The following is a 24,332-nucleotide window of genomic DNA, read 5'->3' as shown; positions in this document are numbered from 1 at the left end:
CACAGCCCAGGAACCTTCTCTCTCCTGAGCCATCTCTTCTTTCCAAACTGTCCTCCCAGGTCACCATCCAGCTCCACAGCCAGTGGCCAGCACCTTCAGCCTCCAGCAGTGCCCCAAAGCCCAGCACTCATGTCCCACTAGTACCCCCATATGGCTGGGTCCCCAAACCAGGAGTCGTTTGCCCACCTTTCACATCCTCCCTCAGCTCTTGCATCTCTTCCACACACCCCCACCATCTTCCCTGGCAAAGTCCCACATGGCCTCCGTTCTCAAGTCCTGAACTTTGTCATTCGCAACAAATAATGTGCCAAGTAGCTGAGACCAGAACAACTCGGCATAAACTCTGAACATCCACCCAGGCCTCAGTGTGCCTCAGAACCTTTCCCATTCACCTCCTCCTCCCTCTGAAGGGTGGGTTTCTCTCCTGTCCGTCAAGGTGGGCCCTTATCCTCTCCTGTCTCTGTCTCTGTCTCTTCTCTAGGTGCCAATTAGCAATTACCCCCTGCTATACCTTGGGTTTTATTGTTCCCCTCTCCTACCCTCCCCTTAGGGTGCCCCATCCAATATACCGCTGAGCAGCATTCCCTTGACTCTGATAACTGCTTAAGATGTGTCCCTTTCCTGGTTTTTCACCAGAGACCTCATGTCTCTGCCCACTCGTCCCTCCCGGTTTATCTTTGTTCGACCGCACAACTGAATGCCTTCACAGGTTGGTGGGCAAGAGATGCTTCCACAGAGGAGAGATTTCCCTTAGGGACTTTCCTCTGAACATGGCCTGTCATTTCCTGTCATTGCCTTTTTAGTGTTAATGAAACATGCACAGGACAAAACTAAAAATCGCCATAAATGGGCAGGCCCTCCTGTTTGGAGGATCTACTTTTTCCCCCACCTCCTGGGTCCCCAGTGGCCTGTGGTCAGGCAGCTGTGTGACTGAGTCCTGGCCACAGCCTGTGGGTGGTGGTCTGATGTCCACTGCCAGGCCCAGCTCATGAAATTCCCACTTTAGCCTCACTCCCATGTGTTAAAGATGGTAGAGCCCTATTGGCTGGGTTTCCCTGGTGCCTATGAGAGCCTGGCTGACCAGAACAGCCAGATGTGACCCTCTACTGCAATTAAGCCCTAGGATCTCAGGGTTCACCTGTCACAGCAGGTACTGACACCTCAACTAATATGCTCAAATCCCTCCTCTCAGCTTCTTCCCTTCCTGAACCACACCTTGCTTCCAGACACCCCCTCCTCTAGACTCAACCCCCCAAGGACCTATCTGCTCCTTTCACCTATGGAGTGTGGGGGTAAAGGATGTTCCCAGGTAAAGGCACAGGAAAGGCACCTGCGAGTGTCAGAGTCAACCTGCACCCTTTCAGGTTGTGGCCAAAGGCAGCCACTGTCCTTCCATGTGAGTCAAATAAATTACCATCAAGAACACAGGAAAGCCCACTTCAATGGGCTTGCTTACCCATGCCTCCAAGGGACCCGAGGGCCATCTCCTTACCTACAGGTTTACATGTAACAGCACAAAACAAGGAAATGCATTAAAATGTATATGTTAAATAAAGGTTGACATATGACATATGAGAGGGAAGGAAAGACTTCCCTTCCAATCCAAAAGTTCCGTCAGCCTGCAGGAAGACGAAAGAGTTCTTCCCTGGCATCTGTGGCCAGCGTCTGGGCCTGGGTGTGCTCAGTGCTCCCTCTACCAGATGTCACCACCTGTCCATAGGACAAACAGCCATCACCTGTGCATCTGCTTAGTTGATACAGCACAGAGCACATGAAACCCAGTTTTCAGGGGTGGGTGGCTCACCCTCCCACTGAAACCTGCAACTGCACCTTATCTGAGTGTCAAGAGATCTGGGGATGCGAAGGGGAAGGAGATGGATGGAATCCTGCCTACCAGGTGCTCTCCAGCTGAGTGCATGTCAACGGTTCCTATACCTGGGTGAGCGAAGAACCTGGTGGGAATAAGGAGGAAGCCCTTACCCCAGCAGGGGCAGAGGCCTCTCACAGAGGGGTGGTGTGGGAGCTAGCCAAGACAGCATGGGGCTCAGCCTCAGGAGCTATAAGAGTGAAGACTGGAAGTGAGACAAAGAGGTGACCATCCTTCCTCAACTGTGTCCTCAGCCTGGTGGGAGTTGGGCCCACGCAGCCATGGAGTCCAGGGCAAGTGGGACAGGCAATGGCACACAGCTGTGAGGGGACAAGTGTGTGTGCTCTGCACACCCTGCAGTCCGTTGAAGGAAGTCAGACCCAGAAAAGGCACATAGCTATGAAGGGAAGTGCTGGTCAGCCTGGGATAGCACCAATAAAGGGAGATCTGGGCAACTTCCAAAATCCAGGAACAAGGCAACCACATTCTTCCTGGTGCTTCCAGACAGCCAGCCCCCATGACAAGCCCCCTCTAAACATCACGTGGTTTGTCCTGAAAGTTAAAAACCAGTCCAATCCTATTTTCCCCCATGCCCTACCTCTCGGTTGTGCCTCCAAATTCCCCAAACAGCCTCTGGCTCTGGATAATCACTGCATGTTTCTGGATCCAGAAAATGGCTCCTGGCTAATTCTCATGCTGATCTCCTGATAAGCTGTCACTCCCACAGTCATACATTTATTAAGCACCCACTGTGTGCACTTTGCTAAGAGCTAGGGATATTAAAAAGGAACAAAAAGAGGTCCCTGACTTAAAGGATCCCAGTCCTTTAAGGACTGCAGGGGACTGAAGAAGTTTAAGAAACGCTGGAAGCCCTGTGCCTTGACATAAACAGGGTCTTAGGGCTCAGGGAATGGCTCCATGGAGTGAGTGCCATTTGAGTTGGGTTTCAAAGGAGGAAGAAGAGCTCTATGGGTCCTTGCACAGAGGCCCTGAGCTAGGAAAGGCACCGTCAAAATTTGGGTGGCTGGAATCTCAGGTGCCTAGAGACAGCCTGGTGCCACCATGCTAGGTGGAAGTTGCAAAGTCCGGTCTCGGCATCTCACGGCAGGTTTGGAGATCACTACCCTGGAGACCACTGAGCCCAGGCTGGGAAGGAAGGAGGAGGGTGGGGGCTGGAGCAGAGGGTAGGGCAGGGTGGATTTGAGAGAAACGCTGTTCAGATATGATGTGGAGGACAGACTAGTGATGGGGAGGCTGGTGTCAGGCACAGGACCAGATGTGCCCCGAACTAGGGGAGGACTCTGCTCTTGGACCCTTCCCAGCCTATACTCATTCCCACAGTGGCCCATCTACATGCCAAAGACCCCAAATTAGCATCTCCAACACAGACCTCTGTCTTGAACTTGACCCCTGCATACCTGTTGCCTATCTGATAAGCCACTCAGATGTTTAACAGATACCCCAGGCCCAACCTTCTGTGAACTGGCCTCTTGGTCTCCATGTACCCCAGCCCACTTCACCCTTCACGTCCATGGTGATTTCATTCCTCCAGCTGCTCAGGCCAAAACTGGATGTTTTACACTTCGCAGCCTCACATCGGCACTTCCTGCTGGTTCTACTAGCTACAGCAGCTGATGCTTTTTGCCACCTCTGTGACTACCACCGTGGCCTGTGCTGGCAATAGCTTCACAATCTATTTCCATTCTTGCCACACATGCTCCCATCCCCCTATACTCAATCGATGCTCAACAGTGGTGCCAAAGTGATTCATATAAAACTTATGTCAGATCATCAAGCTCAAAAGTTCTTCACCGGTTTCCTATTTCACGTAAAACAAAAGCCAATTTTATTAAATAGGCCTTCAAGGGCCTATGTGATCTGACCCTCTTCACCTTACCTTATCTCCTACTACTTACCCCCTTGCCCACTGGGTTCCAGCCACTCAGCCTTTCCTGCTGTTCCTCAAGCAGGCCTGGCACATTCCTGCCTCAGGAACTTTGCACTGGCTGTCCCCTCTGTCTAGAATGCTCACCCAACACTCCTCTCTCCCGTTTTATTTTTTTCTCCATTTCAGTTATCATTTTCTGAGGCGTTTATATAATGGACTTGCATATTATCTGCCCCCCACACCAGAAAGTGAGTTCCATAAGAGAGTTTCATAAAGACAGGAATATTTTGTTTGCTGATATGTTGAGTGGCGAGAGCAGTTGTCTGACAAGCACTAATGGTGTGTTATACTTTAAATTATACTATATATTTGTTATACTTGAGAAGGATTTTCAGAGATAGAACTGCTGAGAACTGACTGCAGAGTGGATTGGGAAGTGAGGGAGAAAAGGGGACCAGAGAGAACCCGGGCTTGGTTTGGGAAACTGAGTGGTACCATCCAGTGTGGTGGGTAGCAGAGGGTCTGAGACAGGAGTGGGGTCTGTCTCAGAGGGTCTGAGACAGGTGATGCCAGAGGGACACGAGACCTGAGGGGCTGGAGGTCTTAGCACCCCATCAGCCGGTTGCAGACCTGAGGCAAATCTCAGGGCAGTGGTGGCCTGGAAAGCCTACCTGGGAGCCACAGGCCCAGGCTGTTCTTGAGGAGCTTCCTGGAACCTTCCCTGGTGACACCACCCACATAGTCTCCAGGGGAAAAGAAGCCACAGACCTGGCTCACCCACAGCCATGCCTGCCACAGCCCATGGAGGGCACACGGTGGCCATACCTGAGAATGGGCTCTCAGAAGAGAGACTGCTGCACACGTGTGAAAATTCCTACCAGGCCTCCATTCCTTTCAACTGGGCCCTGTGAGAATGTCTGCCCATGCACCCAAGACCTAATATCCCCTCAGAGGTATCTCATGTCCATATCCCATGGGCCAGCTTCAGGGTAAACTGTGCTTTACTGCCACTGAAATTCTATTTTGCTTCTATACCCAAAGCATGGAGTTGACAAGCCACAGAGAGGGAACCTAGAAACTCTTGGATCTCCACACCTAGCAAGGAGAGGAGAGAGGGGCTGAGTGACTCATGTCTATGGTAAACCTGGGGCACCAGCCAGGACATCGTGGTACCTTGTATTCCCACAGCCATGGTCACAGAAGGTAGGAGAAAACCACCCAGCTCTTTCTTTCTGGGTCTTGGGGTTATCTTATGAGACAGACCCACTGGTGCAACTGCTCTCTCTGAATTAGCAGACCCTTGTGGACCCAGCAGCTCTGCCAGTTATTCTGTGCCCCTACTTGCACTCCCCATTTCTAAGTCTGGCAGAGGCAGCCTGACACACGGCTCACCGCATGTTTCACCCTCTGCCGTCTCAGGCAGATTCTGTTTGTGTGCAGATGTACACACATGCCCGCTCAGCTAAGCAAGAGCTTTCAGGTTATTTGACATTCATAAGAGTTTTCCCTGAATTTTGTTTTTTCAGAAGAGCCCTCAGGCATTTCACGGCCCCAAGCCATGCCTCCTTTGGGAATGTAAAAACTCCCCTCCCCTTCAGTGTATGCCTGCCCACACCAGGGAAGAGTCCAGGCAGGGGTCAGGCAGCTGAGCCCCAGTGCCCCAGTGCATGGTACCATTTAATCAGGCTTCACATTTCTTATCAGCTGAATAGGGAGGATGGCTGAAATACCACTGAAAAGCTATGCAAATATAAGCAGTCAATGGAATCGATGATAGCACCTAGGAATAATCAGTTACACATCTAATCACCCACTGGTCAATGCCATGAGGTGAGAGCTTCCCTTGGGGAACCTGCTACTCATCTCTTCTCCCATGCCAAATCCAAAGGCAGCAAAGAGGCTCCCTCCTCTGTCCAGAACAGCACCCTGGGCAGTGTGTGCTGGCTGTTGGGACAGGCGTTGCACACCCTCTTCCTTCTCTGCCTGTCCTCACGCCACAGACTCAGGCCCATCTTCAGCACAGAATGGCCACCCTCACCCTCCTCACCGTGGATAGTTAAGGGAAGTTGGAAGGGATTCCCCCCACCTTGCCCCAGAACCTTCCCCACTTGCTGCCAGAGGAGGTGAAGCATCTGTTTCTGTGTGCACATGTAGGGTGGGGCATACGAGTGAGCATGAGGGTGGACTCCCCCCCCCCCACCCGAGACCATGTCACCTGGGAAGCCAACCACACAACACCAACCATGAAGAGCGGCTAGTAAGTTTAGACATCGTACTCAGCAGAAGTAAAGCGCCATCACATTATCTGGTAATTCTGGAAGTCTTTGTCAGTTAACTGCTGGTGATGCAGGTCTCCCCCTCATTCTGCCTCGACAACTGATTTTCAGAGTGCGAAGGCAGAACCTGACACTTGTGCTCACTGCATGTTCATTCTTTTAAACTGTGTCTGCAGCTTATTATAGATGTTGGGTCTTAGTGCCAGCCCCACGGACAGGCTTTCCTCACAGACAAGCATCACAGGCAGATTACCTAATGTTCCTTCTATGTCTCCACGCAAACCCCCCATTGAGGCAGAACACAGTCCTGTGTCCTGTCTCGGTGTCTTTCCAGACTGAAGCTGATTCCCAGGAACGCACTTCAAGAATAGCCTTCTAGGGGCACCTGGGTGGCTCAGTCAGTTGAGCTTCTGACTTCAGCTCAGGTCACGATCTCACAGTCTGTGAGTTGGAGCCCTGTGTCGGGCTCTGTGCTGACAGCTCAGAGCCTGGAGCCTGCTTTGGATTCTGTGTCTCCCTCTCTCTCTGCTCCTCCCCTGCTCAAGCTCTGTCTCTCTCGGTCTCAAAAATAAATAAAAACATTAAAAATTTTTTTAAATAAAATAAAATAAAATAAAATAAAATAAAATAAAATAAAAGAATAGCTTTCTAGCAAGCAACCTCTCCTATCATGCAGCATGGGAATATCTGCACCACTTGTCTTGTTGACCAGTGTGGGGCTGTTGTACCTGCACAGAAATAGGGGCACACCTACCTTCAAAAAGCTCCCACCCCTGCTGAGGAGTGAAAATGAGCACTTGTGAGAAAACTCTCAGAAATATGAGGCCAAATATGGTCAATGCTCAGGAATGACACAGAGATCTTCAGTAAACACATGAATGGACCAATGTGCAATTATTCATTCAACATACAATAGCAGAGCAACAACACAGATGGCCCTTGCCAACCTACCTAATGCCAGATCTGGTCTGTGCACTCTGTTATTGTTCTTGAAGCCTTGCAACTATCCCCATGAGGTCCATGTTATTGCCCTCAGATGAGCAAGGAAACAGGCTCAGAAATGTTAAGAAATATGCCAAAATTCACATGTCTAATGCATGGTGTTGAGCCCAGTGGGGTCTACCTCTGAAGCCCATGATGCTCTGAGCTGCCCTGAGTCCCAGTCACGTCCTGCCACTAGGGTTGCCATGGCCCGTGAGAAATAGGCCCTGCTCTACAGGGATGACCTGAGGTCCATGCTAAGGGCAAATGCCAAGCATGCCATCTTGGAGCCTATGGAAAAGGAGAATGCAGGATCCCCAGTTGGGGTACTCATGCTGCAGGGTGGAACAGCAAAGCCAGACCCAGCCATGCCAGGATGTGAGAAGGGCAGAGTGCCACGTGTGTTCCTACAGTACATTTACCCACAGCAGACAATGCTGAGCTCCCACCTAGAGGAGGAGGGTTCCCCTGGGCCTGAGGAACTCTCTGAGATTGAACCATTCTGAAAAATGAAAATGATGACAATTATTCTGCCTCCTTAAGGACTTGAGGCACATAAGGAAGGCCATGTCACTGTCATGTTTTGGGGGTTATTCCCCAAGGGCAAGAGCAATGTCAGCTCCTCTCTCTGTCCTGGATAGACACCAGTGAGAGTGCCCTGCCCAGCAGTCATCCTAACAAAGAGGCAGGTGTCTGATATGTGCTGTTGTCCCGGTATGAAGATGGCTGCTGGACAGTGATTGTTCATGGAACAAAGGGGGAGAAAAGAACATGGAGGCAGGTTCAAGATGCAGGACCAGTGGCGGAGAAAGTAGGAAGAGGAGCTGGAAAGGCATCAAGGAGGTCAAAGGTGGGGAAGGGAAGTCGCACAGGAGTGGTGAGGAGTTGAGGGTGAAGGAGCCAGGTGCAGGCAGTCAGTGCCTGAGACCAGTGGGCTCAGGTCACCAATGGGGATACAGTGGCAGCCAGGCCCCTGGGCACTATGGGGAGTGTGGATGACAGGGTTATTTCTGCAGTACACCAGAGGTATAGATATTTCCAGAGACAGGACCACCTTCTCAGAAGACAGGCTGCCAGTAGCTCAAGGCCATGCCAGGCCAGCTGCACCCGGGTTTTATACCATCCGTCCCACTGTGCCTACTTGGCAAGCCCGGGGTGAAGAAACAGTCCTGGTTAAGAGAAGACTGTATAATCTACAGAGAAAAAGTCCTCGTTCACTTATTACAGATCCATCTGGGTCAAGCATGAGGGCAGGAACTGCCCCGATAGGAAGCTCAGGTTCAAACCCTGCAGAAGACTGGAGTTCCAATCACTCAGATCTCAAAGGCCTGCTCAGCTTCCTGGAGAGAAGACAGCCTGAACTCTGTAAGCCCTGGAATCTACCTCCAAGGCTATGATGGGGTCAGAGCCACTCAAGTACTTTAAAAGGGAATTGATATAGAAACAGTGAAACACCATCTCAGGAAATATCCATTTGGGGCATCTTGTCTTCACTGGCTGCTGAGTGAGAAGCCAGGAGTCTGTTCCAGAGCAGTTCAGGGGTGTTGTGGCTGGGGCTCCTTAGGGTCATGGTGAGGGGATAGGCTCTGCACAGGCCACAGTGCTGTCCAGGAAGGAGCACGACCCAGAGGAGCAAGTCCCCTGCCCATGGCTACTCCAGGCATGCTCTGCTACTGCTCCTGGGAAGAGCCTAGCACTGGAGCCTCAAGGGCCCTCAGGGCATCCTATCTGAGGAAACACACAAAGGAGTAAGACAGCCATGTTCAGAGTTGAGGCAGGACTGTCACTGGAAGTGTGGGGCATGGAGGGCTTCTGAGCAGAAGGATGCAGGAGCCTACCTATGTCCTCAAGGGAGAAGTATTTGAAAGCGTGTCTCTTGTGGCTGGGCCTCAGGAAGTCTGCCCTTTGAGTAAGTCTTTGGAACTAAGGAGAACACTCAGAGAGCCCCACTGATTGGTTTCCCAGTCCTGAGCCCAAGCTCTCAACCTCCCTGACAATGCCTGAGCCCTTCCAGAGGGTGGAAGCTGCTGGGGCTAACCTGGCCTTCTGCAGGGGGTGCCAGTGTGACCTGCCTTGGGGCTCCTTATGAGGTTTTATCTTAGTTTCTTAAACGGTGCTTTAAAGAAAAATGCACAAATGTTAACTGTGCATCACTCTACGGCTGCACATAACTGTTAACCTCCTGAGATGAAGATTTCAAACACCTCCACATCCCAGAGGCCTCCTTCTCCCTGCTTCCCGTAAGTCTCCCCACAGAGGCCCAGCTGCTCTGCTTTCTGTCACCCTGGAATAGTTCTACCTGCTTTTGAACTTCCTAAAAGTGAAAATCATATGTACTCTTTTGTGTCTGGCTTCTTTCAAAAGATCTGTCTGTGAGATTCAGCCATGCTTTTAAATGCAATAGTCTTTTGTTCATTTTCTCTGCTGGATAGTATTCCATCGTATGGACATACCATCCTTCATTTATCCATCCCACTGCTGAGGGACATCTGCATTGTTTCCAGTTTGGGGCCATCATAACAAAGTTTCTGTAAGCATTTCTGCATATGTGTTTGAGCATCCTTAGAAGTCTGCCTGGGGAAAAATAGTTCCACTGCTACAGATGTCTGAGAGGCCAAGTTTTTCACTGCTAGACTGCACTATAAGTGTTACTCATGCATCAGGTTCTTTGATCTTAAGCTGCAGGATAAAGAAGAACATCCCCCTGGAAACTGAAGCAAATGCACAAATGGAAGCTTACAAGGTGTTTGGGGAATTTTGACTCTTACAGTGTACTAGGGAAAGGTGTGGATGTGTGTGTGAGAGTGTGTGTCAGAGTGTGTATGAGTCCATGTATATTTGAGTGTGGGCACTGTGTGTGTGTGTGTGTGTGTGTGTGTGTGTGTGTGTGTACGTGTGTGGGCTTACTGTTATTGCATAAGATGGCCTCAGAATCTCCTGGGCAGTCTATTCAAAATTAACGTGAGAGAACCACTAGTCCAGAGCATTTAGGGAAAGGAGAGGAAATGACCAGAGATGAGGCTAGCAAAACATCTAGCCTTTGCAGGCTATGAATCATGAATGCCTTACAATAGCATTTGAACTTTATCCTATATGAAAAAGGAATCAGCAGATGTGTTTAACAAACACCTAGTGGCACCCACACACAGCTCAGTAGGTGTGGCAAAGCTAGACGTGCCACCTACCAGCACACGGAGCCCCACAACAGGCTGAGTGAACTACAGTTTGCTAGTGGGGGGCATTCAGGGGCAGGGCAGTAAAGGGCTAAGTCTAGAGCAACCGGCCTGTGCTCATGTTCCACTTAGCAGCTGGGAGAACTTTCTGTCTCTATTGGCTCATCTGTAAAGTGGGGACATTCCTGGCTTTCATATGCCTAGGGTGTTGAGAAAATTAAATGAGAAAGTACTTAGAAGTGTTTCGCATGCAGCGAGCACGCAGTATGCATTAGCTGAAAGAACTGTATGGATAACTGCAGTGATTAATAGATGAAGGGTGTGTTGGCTCATGGGCGTACACACATGACTTGTACTGACAAACAGCACACTCGCACATGATGGGCAAATACTCCTGCACATACACAAATAGCCCACAGCAAACGGGTTTCCAGGGCAAACATTCTAAGATGCTCCCGGCTCAGCCACTGCCCATAACTTATGCACTGGAAACAAAGTGCTCCTTAGTTACAGAAAGGAGACAGGAAATTAACAGGCCCCAAATCATCTCTGCTTTAAGGACTCCCAGTTGGACAAGCTGCCCAGTCACGCGAGTCCTATGAGGACCACAAACGGCCCACCAGAGCCAGCATTCTTCAGCTATGTTTGCAGTGACAGGGGAAGGCTGTCTTCTCCTCTGGGGCTGGGGAGACCCTCCTTCCCTGCCCACACGGTAAGATAGTCTGCAGCCAGGCCTGGGACACACAACCTGAGGGACTGAGACAATTCTCATAGCACTGGCACAGAAGTCCAATGCAGTCCCCATCTTCTTCTCTTGGGAAAGGGGTCCTAGGCCAGGAGTCCACCCCCACAACCCCACCTGTCTAGTGAAACAGACAGCAGGGTGGAAGAGGAAGTGTATCTGAGAGCATGACCTTACCTCCACATACAGCAGGGGGAAGATCCCAATCTTGTCTCCCAGCATGCCTTCTGCCCAGTTGTCATCCACTCTTCTGATGACAGTCAGGATCTCATCCTGGGGTCGCCACACACATGCACGTGGACACGCAACAAAACACACACAACAAAAATGGAGACCAGTCAGTACTGCTGAAGCTCAGAAAAGATCCTAAGCAAGGATGCAAAGAATGGTTTATTATCCATTCTGGGATCTGACATACGAAAACAGTCCGCCCTTACATCTTCACCCAGGACCTCCCTCTTTCTCTCTTATATATTGATTATAGTTGCAAAAATCTGCAAATGGAAGAGCTTGGCAATTTATAATATAGCTAGTATTTTAAAATTCATGTTCCTATTATTTATTTACTGAGATAAAATTATTTTGAATAAAAATAAATTCAGCGAAGTATAAAGCTTTTTAAGTTTCTGGCGCCATCCATGAACAAAAAATGACCGAATACAGTTCCGTTTATTTAGAGTCGTGTACAAAAAGCTTTGGATAACCCTCTTAAATTCTTTGGCAATGCAGACAATGCCAAGTATAGATGCACAAAGTGGAAACAGATGGAAAGAGAAAGGAAGAGGCATGAAGCACAGAGGAAGAGGAGCTTTCTGGGAAGACTGGCAGACTAGTAGTTGTGAGGAAGGACATGACCAGGGTGGCTTCACAGGTGCCAGGAGCTACAGGGACAAATGACAGGGGGTGCAGAGAAGAGGGTGAGAGAAAGAAAGCATGGAGCAGTGATGAAGAGCAAAAGGTGGAAGCCATCAGGAAAGAAGACTGGGGAAAAGAGACAACATGGGCAGCGGCTAGCATCAAGAAGGCCGGACAGGGATGCCACAGGCAAAACTGGCACCTACACCAAGGATCTGTGGTCAGCTTCTGTTCCCTTTCCAATATCCATCCTTCCTTCAATACATAGAATATATAATAGAACACTCCACAGACTGTTAGCCTAACCACCCTCTCCCCCTGCCCCTCCACATCAAACCTCCCTGTCATTTGTCTCTCAACAATCTGCTAGGAGACCAGCTGGACTCTCTGGGACTTGTGTTAAGGAGATGATGGCCAGCTTAATGGGGTAACCCCTACTGAATCTGAAGGTACCATCTGCCTTTCCAATGAGTCTTCAATACTTTAATGTGAAGCAATAATACGGGACTTGTAGGCTTCTCTCAGGTCAGAGGGACATTTTAGGCCAGTACACTTCATGGAATTACCAGAAAAGCTGGCTTCCCTATAAGCTAAGGGACCACACAGTTTTGGGATATTCATCTAGGTCAAGGTGGAGTGATCTAATGTGAATGGAATGTGCCTTTCATGGAACACAGATAGGGGAAAAGCAAGGATAAGTGTCTGTCATGGGACACTCCCCCATGGTCTGTTCCAAACCTCTCCTCACCTAGGGGTATAAAGTAGAGTCTAAGAGCGATCATACCCCTCATTTTCTCTCTCCTCATTCCCAAATAACAGCTTTGAAAAATTCCAAATAACAAAATGATCTGTGACTTTAGAATATTTTTTCTCCTAACTTATACAAGCCAGAATAATGCAATAAGGGAATTATATCATTGCACGTGTTTCAGGGTAGTTGGTTCTCAGGCTACAGAATGGTATCAATAAGGGACGAATGTATGGGATTTCCTGGTAACCATTAGGGACAAAGTGGCCACCTGGCTTGAGGAGAGATGTACAGAGAGTGCCCCTAAAATCCCATGCCTTGCTCACCTTACAAATTCACAACCAAAAGAGTCATGAGCCTGTGATGAACTCAACTCAGATTCAGCCAAAGGGAGGCTCCTAATACTTTGCTGATCATGCAAAGGGAAAGGTAATTGAAGGCTTCATACATGTCAGAGCTTTTGCAACAACAAAATAACACACAAAAAAAGACATTTCATTTTTTAAAATTAAAAAGAAGATAATACCAGGTTAATTTTTGTTTTTTTTAAAAAAGAAAATACTGTATTATCCATACTATTACTTAGAACTGGTCTAGAAATTGGAGCCAAAGACATAAAAGAATATAAAACAGAAAACATAAATACTAGAAAGAAGGTATGCAATTCTTTACCTAGAAAAAACAGTATCAACTAAAAATTAGAATAAGTAAATTTGAGAAATACTGCTAATTTTATTTTATTTTATTTTATTTTTTTTTTTTAATTTTTTTTTTCAACGTTTATTTATTTTTGGGACAGAGAGAGACAGAGCATGAACGGGGGAGGGGCAGAGAGAGAGGGAGACACAGAATTGGAAACAGGCTCCAGGCTCTGAGCCATCAGCCCAGAGCCTGACGCGGGGCTCGAACTCACGGACCGCGAGATCGTGACCTGGCTGAAGTCGGACGCTTAACCGACTGCGCCACCCAGGCGCCCCTGAAATACTGCTAATTTTAAAATAAATACATAAAAATCATTGGTTCACTCATCTACCAGGAATAGTAAGTTAGAAAATGTGATTAAAATTGGCTATTTAAAAAAAATTTTCTAATACTACATATGCCAAAATTAATTACATAAATATTAAAAATTTAAATGTTAGAAAAAAGTCTTGAATGCCCAAGAGGAAATATGAATAGATGTGTAATCTTGAGCTGGGGAAGTTCTTTTGAAGTATGATAACAAAAATCTGGCTACAGAAAAATGAAATCCTCTATGATAAAAACAGCAAAAACAAAAACGAAAATAAGCTAGCAAAATACTTGGAGGATATATGACAAAGACTTAATATTAATATTATATAAAGACTTAAATATACAATAGAACAAAAAAAATGTCTTAAAAGAAAAATAGGCTAAGAGCAATACATCTCACAAAAAAAAGAAAAGCAAATTGCCATTAAACATATTTTAAAAAGTTGGGGCGCCTGGGTGGCTCAGTCGGTTAAGCGGCCGACTTCAGCTCAGGTCACGATCTCGCGGTCCGTGAGTTCAAGCCCCGCGTCAGGCTCTGGGCTGATGGCTCAGAGCCTGGAGCCTGCTTCCGATTCTGTGTCTCCCTCTCTCTCTGCCCCTCCCCCGTTCATGTTCTGTCTCTCTCTGTCTCAAAAATAAATAAAACGTTAAAAAATTTTTTTTTTAAATAAAAAGTTATACCTCACAAATAAGAAAATACAACTGTAAACAACAAGAGCTCTCTCTTTCTTCTTTGTTCTATTTTGCTTATCAAATTAGCAAACAAAGAACATAAAGCCAACTCACAGTGCTGGTCAGCATGCACGGAATAGGCACTTAATTATTTTGGGTGGAGATATACATTTATGGCAGGCAGTTTGGCAATTTCTAAGATCAAAGCCTGCATATCCACTGATCTAACTCTACCCTAGGAAAATCAGAGATGTGCAAAAAGATTTAGCTCTGAGAATGTTCATTATAGTGTTTGTTCAATTAGATAGAAACTAAAGATAAATGTACAGCAAAAGAGGTTTGGTTAAATAAATTACGGTATTGTGCTCCAATACTATTCCCAACTCCAGCACTCTCTAGCGATCCTGTCCTACCTAAGGAGGAAAGGGGAAAATGGAGACACACATACAGAGTTCACAATCTAGAAGTACAGCCTCCTGAAAGGACTGAGACCCTATAATAGGATCATAGGACTATACACTGCTTCCCTTTTCCCCAAACCATACTAAAACATAACTAAAGGCCAATTTATAGCAATTCCTTTTACCTGGTACATCATGTCTGGCTATCAAAAAAAAAAATTACTACATATGCCAAAGGCAAAACAACAAAAATCAAAAATACAGTTTGAAGAGACAGAGTAAGCATCAGAACCAGACTCAGGCATAGAGGGATGCTGGAACTAATTAATACACTAAGGGCTCTAATGGATTAAGCAGACAGAAGGTAAGAACAGAGAACAGATGGGCAATGTAAGTAGAGAGATAGAAAGTCTAAGAAAGAACCAAAAAGTAATGCTAGAGTACAAAGACACCATCACAGAAATGAAAAATAATTTGATAGGCTAATTAGTACTCTGAACATGGCTGAGGAAGGAATCTCTGACCTTAAAGATTTCTATAGAAACCTCCAAAACTGAAAAGCAAAGAGAACAAAGACTGAGGGAAAAAAAAGAACAGGATATTCAAGGGCTGTAAGATAACTACAGAACTACAAAAGGTATAACATATGTATAATGGGCATATCAGATGAAGAAGAAAGAAAGGAACAGAAGAAATATTTGACACATAACAACTGAGAATTTCTCTAAATTAATGTCAGACACCAAACCACAGATACAGGAAGTTCAGAGAACACTAAGATAAATGCCGAAAAATAAATAAATAAATAAAAAACTACCTACGCATATCAAACTGCTGAAAATCAAAGATAAAAAAACAGTGAAAGAGACCAGAGGGAGAAAATATCATACTTACAGAGGAGCAAAAATAAGAATCACACCTGACTTCTCAAAAACCATGCCAGCAAGAAGAGAGTGGAGTGAAATATACCAAATATGGAGAGGAAAAAAAAAAAAAAAAACCCACCAGCCTAGAATTAAGTATACTGAAAAATTATCCTTCAATAATGAGGGAGAAATAAAGACTTTCTCAGACAAACAAAAACTGAGGGAATTTATTGCCAGTGGACCTGCCCTTGTGAGAAGTTCTTTAGAGAAAAGTATGTAGGTCAAAAACTCAAATCTATATAAAGAAAAGAACATGGGAGAAGAAATAACTGAAGGTAAAATAAAACTTTTATTTTTCTTATTCCTAATTTATCTAACTGAATAGTTTGTTCAAAATCAAAGTAGCAACACTGTATTTGATTACATATGCTTATGTACATATATATGTGTGTGTGTGTGTGTGTGTGTGTGTGTGTATCATGTATATACTTATGTATAAATGAAAGGAATGACAGAATGACATAAGAGACAGGAGAGAAGAGTTATGATTATTTTGTTATTACAGAGTATTCATACTACCTGTGAAATAGTGTGATATTTTTTGAAAGTTTTTTTATTTTCTTAAAATATTTTTAATGTTTCTTTTAGAGAGAGAGAGAGCATGTGAACATGGGGGAGGGGCAGAGAGAGAGGGAGACATAGAGTCTGAAGCAGGTTCCAGGCTTTGAGCTGTCAGCACAGAGCCCAATGCAGGGCTTAAACTCATGAACCATGAGATCATGATCTGAGCTGAAGTCAGACCGACTGAGGCACCCAGGTGCCCCTGAAAGTGAACATGATTAATTGAAAATATATATTGCAAACTCTAGGGCAACTACTAACAATTTTTTTAAGGTATAATTGACATGCTAAGAAAGGAGAGAAAATAGAATCAATTAAATCCACAGAAAGGAAAAAAAAAGACAAAAATAGGAACAAAAATCAAAGGCAACAAATAGAAAACAGAAATAAATATGGTAAAAATTATTTCAAAAATATCAAATAATCATTCTGAAAGTCAATGGTCTAAATTCACAAACTGAAAGATAAAGAGTATCACAGTGGATCAAAATGCAAGACCCAACTAGATGTTGTTTACAATAAACCCAGTTTAAATATAAAGATAACATGTGAATTAAAGGTAAATGTATGGAGAAAGATATACCATGATAATACTAATCAAAAGAAAGTGGGAATAGCTACATTAATTTTGAACAAAGCATAATTCAGAGCAAGTACTGTTATTTGGGATAAAGAAGGGGATTACATAATGAGAAAGGAGTCAATTCTCCAAGAAGACATAACAAACCTTAATGTATATGCATTTAACAACAGAAAGTCAAAATATATCAGGCAAGACTAACTTAACTGCAAGGAGAAATAGATAAATCCACTATTATATTTGGAGACTTCAATGTCCCTCTATCAGAAATGGACATATCCAGCAGGCAGAAAAATCACTAAAGACATAGTTGAAGGCAACAACACCTATCAATCAACTGAATATAATAGACATCTATAAACTACTTCATCTAAGAACAGTAAAAAATACATTCTTCTCAAGCTCACATGGAGCATTCACCGAGATAGATCACATTTGGGGCCATAAAATATACCTTAACAAAGTTAAAAGAATAGAAACCATACAATGTTGGTTCTCAGACCACAGTGGAATTAAACTAGAATCAATAACAGAAAGGTAACTGGAAAATCACAAAATACTTGGGAATTAAACAATACAATACTAAATAACACTTGGTTCAAAGAAAAATCAGGGGAAATTTTAAATTTTTTTTAAATAAATGAAAATAAAAACGCAACTTGCCAAAATTGTGGGCTGAGGGAAATTTATAACATTGAATGCATATATCAGAAAAAAAGAAAGATCTAAAATCAATAATCTAACCTTCCACCTTAGAAAACTAGAACAAGAAAAAGCAAATTCAATCCAAAGCAAGTAAAAGAAAAGAAATTATAGACATTAGAACAGAAATCAATGAAATTAAAAATAGGAAATCAATAAATTAAATCAACAAAACCAAGAGCTGGTTATTTGAAAAGATCAATAAAATTGATAAACCTCTAACCAGGCTAATAAAAAAAGAGAGGAGACACAAACTATTAATATCGATAATGAAAGAGAGGACATTATTATAGATCCTCGACATTAAAGGGATAATAAAGTAATATTATGAACAATTCCATGCTCACAAATTTGATAACCTAAATGAAATGAACTAATTCCTTTAATGACATAATCTGCTAAAATTTATACAAGAAATAGACAATCTGAATAGGCCTGTATCTTTTAAAGAAATTGAATCAATAATTAATAAATTTCCAAAACAGAAAGCACCAGGCCCAGATGAAGTGACTAGTGAATTCTCCCAAAAATTTAAAGAAGAAATTATACCAAATTATCTACTAATCTCTTCCAGAAGTAGAAGCATAAGGGGCTACTTCCTAATTCATTTTATGAAGCTACCGTTACACTAATACTGAAACCGGACAAAGACACAGCAGGTAAAGAAAATCACAGATCAATATTTCTCATAAGCATAGATGCAAAAATCCTCAACAAAATATTAGTAAACTGAATCCAACGAAGTATAAAAAGAATTATGCAGCATGACCATGGGATTTATCCTAGATATGCAACTCTGGTTCAACATTAAAAAATCAATTAATGCAATTCATCACATAAACAAGCTGAAGAAGAAAAATCACATCTTCACATCAATAGATGCAGAAAAAGCATTTGACAAAATCAAACACTGATTCATAATAAAAAAAATAGCTCTCAGCAAGTTAGGAATGGAGTGAAATTTTCCTCAGCTTCTGAAGAACATTTACAAAAAACTTACAGCTGACATCACAGTGGTGAGAAACAAGAAGCTTTCCCACAAAGTTCAGGAATAAGGCAAAATATTTTCCCCCTCACCATGGCCTTTCAATATCATACTGGAAATCCTATCTAATGCAATAAGATATGAAGGGCATACAAATTGGGAAGGAAGAAATAAAGCTGTCTTAGTTCACAGATGATATAATTGTCTAAGTAAAAAATTTGAAAGAATCAACAAAAAAAACCCTCTTGGAACTAATAAGCAATTATAGCAAGGTTGCAGGATAGAAGATTAATATACAAAAATTAAACACTTTTCTACATACTAGTAACAAGTGGAATTTGACACTAAAAACACAACACTATTTACATTAGCACCTAAAAAAATGAAATGCTAAGGTATAAATCTAACAAAATACCTACAAGAGCTATATGAGGAAAACTGCAAAACTCTGAGGAATAAAATTAAATAACAAAATAGAGAGATGTTCCATGTTCATGGATAGGAAGACTCAACACTGTCAAGATGTCAGTTTTTCTCAACTTCTAGATTTAATGCAATTCCATTCAAAATCTCAGCAAGTTATTTTGTGGATATTGACAAGCTAATTCTAAAATTTATATGAAAAAGCAAAAGACCCAAATAGCCAACACAATTTGAAAGAGAAGAACAAAGATTGACACTATACAACTTCAAGACTTACTTAAAGCTACTGTACTGAAGACAGGGTGGTATTGGTAACAGAATAAAAAAGTAGATCAGTGGAACATAATACAGCATCCAGAATTAGACTGACATAAATACAGTCAACAGATCTTTGACAAAGGAACAAGACAACATAATGGAGAAAAGACAGTCTTTTCAACAAATGGTGCTGAAACAATTGGACACTTACATGTGACAAATGAATCTAGACACAGACCTTACACCCTTCACAAAAATTAACTCAAAATGAACCACAGAATAAACGTAAAACACAAAAATATAAAACGCTTAGAAGATAACATAGGAGAATATCCAAATGACCTTGGGGTTTGGTGATGAGTTTTTGGATACAACATCAAAGACCAGACTATGGAAGAATTGATAAGCTGGGCATCATTAAAATTAAAAATTTATGTTCTGCAAAATACACTGTGAAGAGAATAAAAAATAAGACATGGACTCATGAAAATATTTCCAAAGTACATATCTGATAAAGGACTATTATTCAAAAAATACAAAGAACTCTTAAAACTCAACAATAAGAAAACAAGGGCACCTGGCTGGCTCAGTTGGTAGAGCATATGACACTTGATCTCAGGGTTGTGAGTTCAAGCCCCACACTGGGTGTGGAGCCTACTCAAAAACATAAGAAAACAAACAATCCAATTTAAAAATGGACCAAAGACCTAACGGACACTTCACCAAAGAAGATATAAGATGGCAAATACAAATATGAAAATATGCTCCATGTCAAATGTCACTAGGGCAATGCAAATTAAAACAACAACGAGATGTCACTACACACCTATTAGAATGGCCAAAATCCAGAACACTGACAACACCAAATGCTGGCAAGGATGTGGATTAACATGAACAGTCATTCACGGCTGATGGGAGAACAAAATCATACAGCCACTTCAGAAGACAGTTTGGTGGTTTCTTACAGAACTAAACATACTCTTACCTTAAAATCCAGCAGTATTTACCCAAAGGAGTTGAAAACTTATGTCCACACAAAAACTTGCATAAGATATTTATAGCAGCTTATTCATAATTGCTAACAGTTGGAAATAGTCAAGTGATGTCCTTCAGTAGGTGAATGGATAAATAAACTGGTACATAAAGACAACAGAGTATTATCCAGTGCTAAAAAGAAGTGAGTTACGAAGCAATGAAAGGACACGGAAGAAATGTAAGTCCATATTATTATGTGAAAGAAGCCAATCTGAAAAGTTTACATATTAAGTGATTCCAACTATGTGACATTGTGGAAAAGGCAAAACTATGGAGACAATAAAAAGATCAATGGTTGCCAAGGATTGGGGAGTAGGGAGGAAAGGGGTGAATAGGTGGAGCACAGAAGATTTTTAGGGTAGGGAAAATACTCTATTTGATACCATAATGATAGATACATGTCATTATAAATTTGTCCAAACCCACAGAATGTACAACCCCAAGAGTTAACCCTAATGTAAACTATGGACTCTGGGTGATTATGATGTATCAGTAGAGGTTCATTAATGGGAACACATGTACCTCTCTGGTGAAAGATGCTGATAGTGGAGAAGGCAGTCCATGTGTGAGGCTAGGGTTGTATGGGAAATCTCTGTATCTTCTGCTCAGTTCAGGAGTAAAACTAAAATTGCTCTACAAATTAAGTCTATTTAAAAAAAAAAAAACTAACAGCACCACAGAGAAATGAACATGAACAAACTATAGCACCCTACAACACTACAGATGGAGTGTACAAATGTAATGTTGAGAGAACACAAAACTGGACTCAAAAATATACTCTGCATGTTTCATTTATTTGATTTTCAAGAACAGACATTACTCATCCATGATGTTAGGGCCATGGGAAGAGGGAAGGACTGGGATGCCAATATCCCACCATCTCTCCACTAGGTAGTGAGTATAAGGATTTTCTTTCCAACCATCAAGCTGCACAATTTTGATTAGTGGACTTACTGTTGCAATATGCTTTATTTAGGTTAAAAGGTTTTTTTTAAGTATAGACAAGTTACAACACACCTTGAGTACTGCATTTGGTCTTAACACATCCCTAAAGGGACTTCACATACTGAGGAAGCCAACCATTATGTGAACACTCTGAAATCAAGTCACAGAAAGCCAGAGAAGAAAGTGGGATCACTGAGCCTGAGACATGAGAAAGCTGGGTGGGGGGCATGGTTACTGTCTTCCAGCTTTGGCATCATTACCACACTGAAAAGCTGGACTCATTCTGAGTCACCTGGGAGGGTAGAATACACACCAAGGGCTCCAAGTTACTGAGAAGCCAACACAGCTCCACATAAGGGAGAGCTATTCCCAAATGAGTGTCCTCTCTCTGGCCAGGGGCTTTGTCATCATTCCAAGTGTTACACAGTGCCAACCTGTTCCTCATGTGGCTACCAATATGCAAGCATCCCCTAAGAGCCAGGCATGAGGAAGAAGCTGACCCTTCCCAAGAAAAGATCGGCACTTGGTGGAGGAGGTCTGCTTATAAAGAGATGGACAGTATCCAATAAAATGTACATACAGTGAAATCCCAGCATAATGCAGTAAGTGGGGTCAAAATCCAACTCTGTCAGTGTGCTACTGTGAGGTTAGTGGAACCTGCATAGCCCCATTTTCCCATCAGATGCCAATTCAATGTAGTCCCAGCTCTGGTTTGGTGGTACCTTGTGGCAGGTCTCTGACCTGGCTCAAATATTGATGTGGCTGGGTGGGGGGCGGTGGGGGGTGCAATTCTTGGTCCTGCAGCTGGCTGGGATTTCATGGCAGTGGCAGGATCCATAACACTCTTATTTAGCTGGCATAAATCTTGTTGGGGATACTGGGCTGGGAGAATAGAGGGTTCAGGGAGCCAGTCACTCTCCGTACACACAAAAAAACTAACTTTGCCCAGGAGTGCTGAGAAAGGTTTCCCACAGCTCTGCCTCTAAACCAAACTCTCACGATGGAGACAACCTCCAAAGAGTAACATATGAGTGCTGGACAATGAGAAAATTCACTCTAGCATGCCAGAGCTACCAGCACGAGATCGGGTGTGTTTTGCAAACAGAAATAACTTCTCTTGCCACCAATGCAGGACGAGGGTAACAATGACCATTTTTTCATGTGTAGATCACATCAGGTCTATGATTTACTGTCATATTTCAAAAAGCTGGAGCCAGTGCTTTAGGAAGGACAAGAAAAGGGTGAAATCCCTGCTCTGTGGCCTCTTTGGAATATAGAGAATTACTCCATCCTCAAACACTACAAGGGCTTTTCATAGGACAATGGCAAGACTGATCTACATGGTTTGGACCTGAGTTTTCATTTGCTGTTTTGTAAAGAATGGCATCCTCTGCATGTCACACTCAATGTGGTGGGATGCTGGTGGCCTCAGAACAAAGCCATGCTGAGTGGGATGCACAAGGAACCACTGTGTGCTTGGTCTCCATAGTGCTGTGCTCTATGTCATAGGTCAGAAAACCTTTCTAAGGGCCATATCACCAATATTTCAGGATTTTGAGACTGTACTGTGTCTGTCACACATTCAACTCTTCTGTTTTGGAATGAAAGCAGCCAGAGACAACATGTAAATGAGGGAGTCTGGTTGTGTGGCAATAAAACTTTATTTACACAAACGGCAGCAGGTGGGTAGGATTTGACCTGCAAGCACTGGTTTATCAACCCTTGTTTGATGTAGATGAGTAAACGAAATCTATACCATTGATAGTCAGGAGGGGCAGACAAGTTTTGGGCCAATATGGCAGCATCTGAGGATTTTAAGGAGAAAAAGTTGTTCCCACCACATCATTTCACTTTCAGATGCATGACTCAATTTCATTTACATGTTTCATGTGAGGTGCTTATTACTTGATGTGGGGCATTGTACTTCCATATGCTGTTTGCACTCTTCTCTCTAAGTTTCCAAGCTTTAAAAATATACCAAATGCCATTTTCATACGACAGTGGCTCTCCTTTGTGTTCAGGTGGTCTCGGGGTGGTCCTAAATGATGTCAAGGCTGGGCTATGAACATAACATGATTATTAAAAAAGTATATCACTTTTCTTCCCAAGGCTCAGTGGGTAATACATATGTAAAGGATTCAGGTACCATGGTAGTCATGCCATCTAAAAGGGGCCTTCAAACTGCATTTCTACTTCATTTACCTAATTTGCCCAAAGTCTACTATCTACAGGCATAGGGGCTCTGTTAAGAACAGAAGCTGTGTAGCAGAGCAGGGAGAGTGGTATGCCTGTGTCCACACAGAAGCCCTCTGGATGCCACTGAAGGTGACTGGCTGAGCATATTGTCCTTCAATACTGTTTCAGAAATACAACTCCATAAATGTCATAGCTTACACATCAGGGGCTCAGCCTGAAATATCATGTCCACTGAAAACCTTAGAGAGTTCCTTCAGCAAGTCTGGATAAACCAACCTCTGAGGACCTAATATTTTCCTCTCCTAAATGACCAGTGTGGCAACAACACATATAAAGCAGCTAGAAACATCCTGAAGGGCCATGAATAGCAAGCAGGTACTTCTGGAGTGCCACTCGAGTGCTTCCACTCTCCTTTCACTCACACTCAAAGTGGTTTGAGCCAGAAGCAGTGTGAGCCAGACCAGAGGGAGCCCTTCCTTTCATCCTTTCACTGCTGGCTGCCTGCTCAGCCGGCCATGGGCATAGCCACCTCTCACTGCAGCATGACTGGGGACCCTGTCATTGAGTCCTTCCCTGTCAGAACGCAAGCCAGCCATAGATAGGGTGCCAAAATCACTGCTTCTCAGAAAAAATGGAAATTAAAAAGGGAAAAGTTCAAAAACTCCCTCAGCCTTTCGTTGTAGAAATAATACAAAATTGTTCCTCTGGGCAGTTCTAGGTGAGGCTCTTAACAGAGTCATTGCTGCCATTAACCCCCTGATGTGCTGTTGCGGACTTAGGGAGCCATGATGTTCCAGAAGTCAGGGGGCCTTCTCCCATTGTCCCATCTTGCTCACCCCATTTCAATTCCAGAGGCTGCCAGCGGCCTGGAACCACTCACAGAAAGGCAAAGCTCCAGGACAGAGATGCACACTTCGAGGAAGTCTGGCCTGCAGCCACAGGGTGGGCCCAGGTGGAAGTGGAGAGGCCAGAGGTCAGATGTCACGCCCTCCTCAGTGCTTGCAGCTCTCCCCATCATGCACCACCCCACACACATGCACACACATCCCAGGCACAGACACTACATGCACACACACGCACACCACACCCACATACATCAGGGGC

At 43.9% G+C, this 24,332-nt stretch overlaps 1 protein-coding gene across 1 annotated transcript in view; it reads right to left on the bottom strand.

Moving 5' to 3' along the window:
- The window catches only part of SH3RF3 (SH3 domain containing ring finger 3), a 371,189-nt gene that overhangs the window by 128,134 nt on the left and 218,723 nt on the right, over positions 1-24,332 (bottom strand). The window contains exon 3 of the mRNA XM_086701496.1: positions 11,105-11,200. Coding sequence (XP_086557622.1) covers positions 11,105-11,200 — 96 coding nt within the window. The remainder of the gene's footprint in view (positions 1-11,104; positions 11,201-24,332) is intronic.

The sequence above is a fragment of the Puma concolor genome, chromosome A3, assembly GCF_028749965.1.
Source record: "Puma concolor isolate L17-30 chromosome A3, mPumCon1.1.hap2, whole genome shotgun sequence".
NCBI lineage: Eukaryota > Metazoa > Chordata > Mammalia > Carnivora > Felidae > Puma > Puma concolor.
The sequence above is the reverse complement of the archived record's forward strand: the minus strand, read 5'-3'. Positions and strand labels throughout refer to the sequence as shown.